Raw genomic sequence first — 10,080 nt, forward strand, 5'->3', positions numbered from 1 at the left:
AGTTAAAAACTAAGATTTAAGTAGCACTGAAAGGATTATAATGAAAACCGGCAATTCATCCCCTATCTCATGCCCCTCTCTATTTTAAAGTCCTGTTTCTCAGACACAGCTGTCACTTCCATTGCTTTTAAATAATCTGCTTTCATAGCTTTTTCTTGGTTTATTAGTTTGAGACATCGTCTATTGCATTACCCTTATACCTCCTACCTGTTCACCCTCAATTCTTCTAATACAATTAAATCTCAGGTTTTATTAAGTTAAAGTCAGAGTTTACATCATGACTGTGTAAATGTTATTTATTGCTGATTTTATTTCCTCTCCTGAAAAGCTTTTTAGAATTTCCCTCGAGTTAAGAATTACCTTTCCTTTTCCTGTTTACTGTTTGACTGCATCATGGTCTCAAGTCTTTTTCAGATACTTCCTTGCCATGTAATCTGAGATATTCCATATCCCTGGACACCTCCTTCTTGAAGCCATCTGCCCTTTTTGCTCCAGTCTGGATTATTTCTAGGTCTCCTCCACAGCTGTAATCACATAGCATTTCTTCACTGTTTTTTTGAATTGGAGCCTGGAGGTTTCCTGCATTCTATGTTTTTACTCTTTTTTTGGATTACTCTATTTTGCTTCAAAAAACTTTCATTAGCTTCCTAAGAAAGGATGCCTAGTCCTTACTACTTAAATGATAGTTTAGGAGGCTATCTTATTCTAAATTCAAAATCATTTTCAGATCAAATTAAGTTTTTACTCTGTTGACTTGTAGCAATTAGTATTACTTCTGAGAAGGTTAAGATGCCATATGATTTTCATTCCTTTATGTGTAACTTGTTTATTTTCTCTGGAAGTTTTTTGTATCTTTTCTTAGCCCTGATATTATGAGGTTTCACTGTGGGATGTCGGGCTTTGATTCACTGTGTTTGGCATTTGTTTTTCCTTTCAAATTTGAAATTGTGAGTTGTCAGGTCTTGGTATAGTAGTTAAGAGCTTGGACTTTGGAGTCAGACTGCCTGCAGTTGGTCCTAGCTTTTCTGCTAGCTCTGCAACTTACCTTGTCTATGTCCTAGTTCCACCGTTGGTAACAGAACCTGTAGGTAGTAACTGCTTCAGAGAGTTATAGTGATAATTAAATGAGATAATAAAGTGCTTAGAACCATGACTGGCATGTAGTAAGAGCCCAGAGGTAAAACTGTTGTTGTCTGGTAGTCATGATCCCTCCATTTTCTTTATTTTTTCTTTCTGGAACTCCTGTTACTTGGCCATTGGACTTCTTTGACTTTATAAGTTTATTGGTCCTGTCTCATTTTTTATCTTTGCTTTTTGTTTGCCTTCCTAGATTTACTCAACTTTATCTCCCAACTACTCTATTGAAATTTTTATTTTAGCAGTTGTGTTTTTAATTTTAAGGTGTAATTTCATAACATCACAGTCTTTTATGGTTGCAAAGTTTTTTTCCAACGTTTTGTTTCTTTCTATTCTTGTGTTTTTCCGTTTCCTCCATGTTAATTTGTTCTCACGTCTATTTATTTTAGTCTTTTCCATTTTGAAGGCTTTCTTCTAAATTCTGTGCATCCTTAGTTGTCTTTTCCTAGAGTGAGGAATGAGCTACCAAAAAGCAGATCGGAGGTCCTGTAGGATTGGACCTCATGGAGCTTACGGGTTAGCACCCGTAGTAAGGAGTCTTAGGTGTAAGCTGGCTATTTGACTGGGGACTCTGAAATATCAGTATAGAGAGAGCTTTTCTCAGAGGCCATTCAGAGGAGTTCTCCACTCACCTGCCTACAGCTCCTGCATTGGTGGAGGGGGCATTGAAGGAGTGGTTTGCCTTCTTTATGCAAACTTTCCATTAATCTCATATTTTTAGCTCTACTGCTACTCCTGCCAGTACCTTGTACCTCTAAGCTTCCAACCTCTCTTGGGGTGCAAGACAGTTGTCTCCGTTTCTTTGCATTCGCTTTTGTTTCCTCTCTCTTGCTTTCCATTTTCAAAAAATGTGTGGCCATTTCTTGTCTGCCCTCGTTCTCTTTGTCCTTGGGTGTTTAAATCATTTTCATCTTTAGTATTTTACATCATTTCTACCATATTAATTGATTAGATTCAGAGGTAAAATGCTTCTTAAATTTTAAGTTGAAAAACTAAGGTGTATATAGTACATTTCTTGATTATTTAAATTGAAAGGACTGTTTTAATGCCCTCTAAATTTCTTTCTTCTTTTTGCAATCTGTTCACACCTTTAGATTATATGTACTATATCATGTTCTGAGCTTTTAAATAATTTTTAATTAAGGAAAATTTTCATCTAAAATACCTGATATATCCAGTTTTTTTCTTGATACTTGAAATTTAGTCTTTTAGTAAACCTTTTTTATTATTATACCCTGAATGTGTTTACTAGTTAAGTATCTTCCTTTCACTCTCTATGAATTATTCTCTGTAGGGTGCTATTCAGATTCTAAATCTAAACATGCAGTCAACTGCTAACCGAAAAACACTGTTCCTGCTTTTTAACAATTTATCCAGAAGTTCATTTCAACACTTAAAACTCATTAATAACTCATTAATAAGTTGAAAGTTATCAACATTAAACTTGCTGAGGCTAAAGATAGCAACCATTACAATTTGGGTGTATTTGGAGATTTTATTGCCAAGAGAGACAACGACAGGATATCTGTGGTATATTTTAAAGTGAAAATAAAGTTTTTAATTGCTTTGCTTATACTTGACCTTTTAAAAATAGTTGTTCAGAAGAGTAAAGAATGCTTCTGATTAAAAGAATTTTGTTTATTCCACATTGACTTCCTCTTGAGGAAAGAGTACCACCATGGTCTGGTGCCAAATAGGGGATAGGTGTATGTGTCGATAGAGGTACATACAGGTTTTTCTATGATCGTTACAGGCATTCTTTTCTTGTCTGTTAGTGGAATTTGAGACAGCTGACAGGGAAAATGTGCAGGATATTTTTGATAGACTTGAATGGCTGTTGAGAAATTAAAAATAGAAGCTGGCTTCTAATTGATCATCAGGTTTAGACAACTTAGAATAAAGGTGTGTCTCAGTTTATATGTAGATGACTTTTAAAAATCAAGTATGGTCTTCATTTACTATTGATGGAGATACTATTTTTATTTATTTCTTGATTTATTTTGTGAGGAAGATTTGCCCTGAGCTAACATCTGTTGCCAGTCTTCTTTTTGCTTGGGGAAGATTGTGACTGAGCTGACATCTGTGCCAACCTTCCTCTAGTTTATGTGGGATGCCCCCACAGCATGGCTTGACGAGCGGTGCTAGGTCTGTGCCAGGATCCAAGCCTGTGAACCCCAGGCCACTGAAGCGGAGCACACGAACTAAACCACTGTGCCACTGGGCCAGCCCCTTATGCAGATTTTATATGTCAGAAAATGTAAGTTTGAGATCAGTCATCAGCCATATTGTGAAGTTATTTAAATAATTATTTCCTCATAAAATGTCAATTTTCCAGATAAATAATAAAATTATTTTGTTTTCTTTCTTCTTAGGAAAATAATGATGAGATGACACGAGTTCTAAACTTAGAATTTTTTGTATTTAATAACTTCATTGATGAAAGTATTTTTAAAAATATTCTCTCATCTATTTTGTCAATTTTTTATAGGTGCCACATTGTTGATTTTCATAAGGCAACTGGTCCTTTGGGTACACACCCTCGCTTATTTGAATGGATATTGAACTATTATTCTTCAGAGAGGGAAGGGGGTCCAAAAGTCGTGTGTACATCTAAGCCTCCTATCTATCTTCAGCATCAAGGTTAGTGTGACTCATAGATGCTCGGTGTAACTTCGAAGACAGCTAATTGACTTTAGCTTTAGGACAGGTTAAGGTTCTGATAATGGGGAGCTGGGAAGTATTGTGACATTAGTTTGTCTGATGTTCAAACCTATATTGTCATTATAGCATGTTCTTGGGTAATGAAGGATGATAATCCCTGGCATCTTCAAGGCTGCCTGAGCCACTCTTCCTTTATTATTCATCCCTTACTTTTTTCAGGTCTTTACCCATATGTCACTTCAGCGAGGCCTTCCCTGACCACTTTATTTAAAATCTCATCTCATTATCCCACCCTCCACCACTGGCATTTTCTATCCCTCTTCCCTGCTTTATTTTTCTTTATCTAACATAATGTATACTTCGCTTACTTACCAGCAAGTATTTCTTCCCATTCAAATATAAGCTCTGTGAAGGCAGGAATGTTTGTTTATTTTGCTTCTGTATCACTAACAGCCTGTAATAGTGCCTGGCACATGGATATTTGATAAATTTTGTTGAAGGGGTGATTTGGATTGACAGGAATAAGGGCAAGTATATGTTAGGAATATCATTGTTTAGGAAGATAAACTATAAAGGTTAAGCACTCCCAATTGAAATTTTAGTATATGTAAATTTAATTTTGTTTACCTTTTGGAACCATGAGAGTTTTTGTTCTACAGTAGGTGAATTTCAAATCCTTTCATTTGAGATAATTTGTTTAAGAAGGATCAAGGTATTAGGAAAGAAAAACTAAAATATATGGCACACTAGAAGTAAAATTTTTTGTAATGAAGACTTTAGAAAACTAAAATTGAACAAAAGGGAACTGAAGGTTAGGAAGTAGAACTAAACTCCTGTGTCTTAGGGGTGAGAGAGCTCAGGTGCCTACATGTCAGAAGGACTGACTCTGTTTATATACTGAACACACATATGCACATACACTATATACAAAGAGAGAGTAGATAGTGTGTATATGTGTGTATATATATACTAACTTACATCTGTATGTATAGCTATAGATAGATGTATATGACACACATATATATATACAGCGTTATTTTTTTGATAGGTCATAGTCGAACAGTTGTTGGAATTGAAGAGAGGAAAAACCGAACATTATGTTTATTGATATTTGATCCTGGATGTCCTTCTCGAGAAATGCAGAAACTATTAAAGCAAGACATGGAGGCTAGCAGTCTCAAGCAACTTCGGAAATTTGTGGGCAATTTAAAACATAAGCAATACCAGATAGTGGCAGTAGAGGGTGTTCTTTCTTCAGAGGAGAAAGTTGTAAGTATCTAAATCTATCATGTGAAGCTTGAACAGGTTGAACTTCAGAGTTGAAAACTTTTAGTTAAAATTGATGTTATCCCTTTGTATCTCCTAATACCTCATTCAGTATCACTAAGTAGGCAAAGATACTTTGTTTTTGATGCCATTTAATTTCTGGAATAGACATCTTTGAATTTCAAATGGTACCTGATGACTTTCAACTACTTTACTCAGAGCTTCATAAAAATATTTAATTCCATGTAATTTAATTTTTAATATCAGGTGAGTGATGAAAAATGGTAACATAGAAGGTAAGAAAACTTAGCTTAATCCAAGGAGACCTAACTCATACTGGTCTTGTAATTATTGTTTATTAAATGTGATTCTTGTGATTCCTGAAACTCTATATTATGCGCTTGGGCTTATTGGATAAATACAGTTCTAGAATTCAACTTCAGTACAGTTGTCTCTTTATCCTTTGCAGTTAAGTGATGAGTGGTACATTATAGAAAAATTTCTAGGAGTTGAAAACCCTCACTTGGTATAAACTGAAGCTGTGTGGTGGCATATCAAGTCTAGAAAATGCACAGTTCTCAGAATATTAGAGAAAAAGTCGCTATTAGAGTACTTCACACTGATTTGTTTCTGTATAAAGAGAGAAGAGATGGAAGACTAGAGAGGAGCATTTGTGAAGAATAGCAGGATCATGGGAGAAAGGACTAAAATTGTTTGAAATGAGAAATTAGAGCAAGAGTAATCTTTTCAGCCTCACAACGTGAGATATAAAGGCAAACATTGTTTACAAGTTTCTTCAATTTATTATGATACCCTAAAAAATTTCTTTGGAATGACTTAAATACCAAAATTACATTCATCTTTTTTCACCCTATCATTAATTTAGTTGGATAAAGTTAGAGGTTAATTTTAATTATTATAAAATACCAAGATGCTTATTCATGAACATACAGATAACTTTTGAGAGCGTAAGTGGGGTTAAATATTGTCATGGAGTGTACCTGAAACATTTTAGTTAGCTCTGCTTTCTAGTTTTGGAAACTGAGACCTTGATGGTGTTAGAATACTGAAAATGTGCATTTACTACTGTTCTGGGTTTTTTTGAGTCATGGAGAGTAGTTGTGTCTTTAACCATAAGAATCGGAACTTGGCTGACAATGTACAATACTGCCAGATAGAGAAGGCATAATAATAATAATAAATGACTTGTAATTGTAATATTAATAAAAGTAACACTTGTATAATGCTTACTTTATCCTAGGTTCTATCCTAAGCACTTTACATATTGTTAACTAATTTAATCTATACAACTGCCCTGTGAGGTAGGCACTGTTATTCCCTTTTTACAGACAAAGATGCCTAGACTCAGAGAAGTTGTTGTATTCTTAAAGTCACACAGCTACTAAGTAACAGAGTTAGGATTCCGATTCAGGCAATTTATATCCAGAGCCCTGCCCTGTATTGCTTCTTTTGTGAAGATACAAAGTCTCATAGTTTCATGTTTGCTAAGCTTTTGTGTGAATAATATCACATTTATTGTTGAAAATATAGGATATTATTGTGAAAAATGAAGAAAATTAATCTTAACCAATTTAACATAGCATTGTTTTTGCATATTGCTTTCAAGCCTTTTGTTTTGCCTTTTTTTTATCATCTGTGTCTTATAGTTACTCTGTCCTTCTCAATAGTGCTTTGTTATACATTGTAGGAATTCAGCAAATATTGTTGTACTGATTGATCTGCATATGGTCGGATAGAAATCTGAAGCTTTAAACAAGGGCAAAATAATGATTTTACTTTTATTTCATGTTTGTTTTTATAGCTCATATTTAAAATGTCTTTTTCTTACTAAGTTATGACTACAATTTAATTGTAGGCATTTCGGAACAAGTTTGGTCTTTTCAAGTATCTCAAAATATAGATATTTATAACTGCAGTTTACATTTCATTCTTCATAATTTTTATTTATTTATTTATTTTTTTGGTGAGGAAGATTGGCCCTGAGCTAACATCTGTTGCCAGTCTTTCTCTTTTTGCTTCAGGAAGATTATTGCTGAGCTGACATCTGTGCCAGTCTTCGTCTGTTTTGTATGTGAGATGCCGCCACCACAGGGCTTGATGAGCAGTGTGTAGGTCCATGCCCAGGATCAGAACTGGCGAACCGTGGGCCGCCAAAGTGGAGCACATGAACTTAACCATTATGCTGCTAGGCTAGCTCTTGTTCTTCATATTTGAACTTAAAATTAATTATAATATTTTAATTATCGTGCTTCTGTTATTCAAGGAGAGCAATCAATTTTCAAAAAAAATTTTTTTATCCTTACAATTGTCTTATAATTACTCTAAGACGTTTCTGCCATAAATATATTTTGAGTGTCTACTAATTCCACACTCTGTTTTAGATGCTGGAACACTTGTTTAGGTGAAAGGATTTATTTTACAAAATATCTCCTAAATAATAAATATAAATCTATTTAATGGCCCTGTTCTTTAATTCTTTTCACATATTGATATGTGGCAGTTAAATTACATAACTGCATCCTTTGTTTTCCATTGGGTAATCCTTGTACTCTTAACTTTGTCTTAACTTAGCTTGGTATTATAATATGCCTTGATTTGTAACTCAAGTTGTGAAAATGGCACAACATTTAAAAGATTTTTAAAGTGATATTTTTAAGGCCATAATGAAGGAGATAATTCTCTTAAAGATTCTCTGCTCATAGCTCTAAGTCTGTCTGTCTCTGCTTCCCTCTGTTTTTAGCTAGCTATCTCTGACTTTGAGCCGGCATTTTTACTTTTGATTCTATTTCATAAAAAGTGACATTTTTCTTTTTACTTTTTTCTGTGTTGTCCTTATTTGGAATTTTCTTTTAATTTTATAGTGACTTGGCTTTAAAAATGTTTAATCCTAATTTCCTAAATTAGAAGTTGTAGTTTTCCTTAAGGAATGTTCATCATCATGAAAAAACTTCCAGATTTTAGTTAATAGAAGAATGATAATTAATACTTATTTTAATTAATTGACTTCTCACTTACAATTAACAGTTTTTTAAAATTCCTTTTAAAGGCCAGGAGACAAGCATCTCAAGTCTTTACAGCCGAGAAGATTCCTTGAAGAATTAAGCATTTCAGTGATTGTGGAATTTTACTGTATATTCTAAATTCAGATATTAAACTCCTTAATACAACTCATGAAGCCGTGGATTCTCTAAAATTCTCTAAATACTCAACTTGTAATTTAATTTCTAAAATGTCTAAATTATACTTTTACTACTCCATTGTTTAGTAATAATTTCAATAAAATATCTTGTTTACATTGTGAGTTCTCTTTTTCTTATCCACGTTTCAGAAACTGCTTTTGTATTATAGTCATATGTAATATTTATTGGGCCCTTGCTTGTGTTAGATATTCTTAGTGCTTTCCATGTATCAGTTAGTTTAATCTTCAAAATAGTTCTGTGAGACAAGTACTAAATTAGCCCTGTGAGAAAGCTGAAGCTCTGTGAGATTAGTAATTTGCCCAAGAAAATGGTCGTAACCCAGGGTATGAACCCAGGCTGTCTCACTTCTAAGCTCTTACTGTTATAGCATTCTGCTTTCTTCTGCTGTAAAACATGTAAAATTATCTCTTTACCACTTATAAATAACCTTGATATTTAACAGGCATAGCTCTAAAAAGAGAGATTTGTTTTTGTTGAATATTTACACACTCACCTATATTGTGATTCAGAGTCTTATGTTTAATGTGTCCTGTAGAAAAGAAACTTTCAGAGTCCTATTGGATGTGCCATGCAAGGTTGCAAGCAAGAATCCTACTCTAGCCAATTTAAGCAGAAGGGAATTCATTGAAAGATTATCAGAACCTCACAGAATCCACAGGTAAAAGGGAACTATGCTAGAACCAAGGCAAGTCTAGAGGTTAGAATATGGTCTAATTTATAGCAGGAACAGTCAGGTTAGGAGCTGAGGTAAAACGTCTGTTCAAAGTTCAGATGCCAGAGAAGGCACATCTGATTGGCATGAGACTGTATGCCATGGGACAGAGACAGTTTATCTCAAAAAGAAATCAGAGTAGATGAGGAGATGGATATTAAACAACAAAAAAGAAAGGCAACAAATGTTCACTGCACCATGAAAAAAATGAACAAGAATGTACTTGAATGAAGTTCTATAAATGTTAGAATACTGAAAGTACTGAAAATATCAAAATACTGAAAGTTGTACTCCAAGAATGAATAATATTGCCAATTGGAAAATTCTAGAAACCATCCTAATATTCTGTCTTTCAAACTGATAATCAGGTTTCTACTTTATATCCCCATGTAGTTAGCCTGTTTCATGCCACCATTATCTCTTACCTAGATAATGTGATAACCTCCTAATTTGTCTCCCTGTATTGATCCTCTGTCAGTCTGCTTTCCACACTGGAGCCAAGACATTCAATACAAATAAGATTTTGTGACTTCCTAGTTGAGTCCTCTTCATCACTCATGGATAAAATCCAAACATCCCACACAGTCTGGGCCCTCCTTGCCTCTCCAGGCTCATCTCTCACCATTCTTAAAGTTTCACTCCTTTCAGACTGAAGCCCTTTGCCAAAATAGAGCAGGGTTGCCTAGCACCCTGTTCCCTTTAGTTCTCCATTTCTTAGAAGGTCTTCCTCTCAGAAGTACTTCCTGAACTGCTCAAGCCTAGATTAAATGTACCTTCTAAGTGTTTGATAAGCAGTGTTTCTCAGAGTGTAGATTGGTGATCTGCAAACTGCCAGTCTGTGACAAGATAATTACAGAAAGTAGAATTGCTGAGACATTATTTTATTTTGCAAAAATAATAGCAATGGATTAGAAATTATTATTATTTTTTTGGTGAGGAAGATTGGCCCTGAACTAACATCTGTGCCAATTTTCCTCTATTTTGTATGTGGGATGCCACCACAGCATGGCTTGATGAGCAGTGTAGGTCTGTGGCCAGGATCCGAAAGGGCGAACCCTGGACAGCCAAAGTGGAGTGTGCAAA

General features: G+C 34.6%; 1 protein-coding gene across 3 annotated transcripts in view; it reads left to right on the forward strand.

The window, feature by feature from the left end:
* Nucleotides 1-8,383, forward strand: part of ZUP1 (zinc finger containing ubiquitin peptidase 1) — a 28,226-nt gene extending 19,843 nt beyond the window's left edge. The window contains exons 8-10 of one of the 3 annotated variants that reach the window (XM_046675193.1): nt 3,626-3,777; nt 4,847-5,067; nt 8,132-8,383. In XM_046675193.1, the coding sequence (XP_046531149.1) occupies nt 3,626-3,777; nt 4,847-5,067; nt 8,132-8,179 (421 nt within the window). In that variant the 3' untranslated portion in view covers nt 8,180-8,383. Of the gene's footprint in view, nt 1-3,237; nt 3,395-3,625; nt 3,778-4,846; nt 5,068-8,131 lie in introns of those variants that run through there. The other 2 variants (XM_046675194.1, XM_046675195.1) reach the window with 2 other exon arrangements.
* Nucleotides 8,384-10,080: the final 1,697 nt, after the last annotated feature.

This window comes from Equus quagga, chromosome 11, assembly GCF_021613505.1.
Source record: "Equus quagga isolate Etosha38 chromosome 11, UCLA_HA_Equagga_1.0, whole genome shotgun sequence".
Taxonomy (NCBI): Eukaryota; Metazoa; Chordata; class Mammalia; order Perissodactyla; family Equidae; genus Equus; species Equus quagga.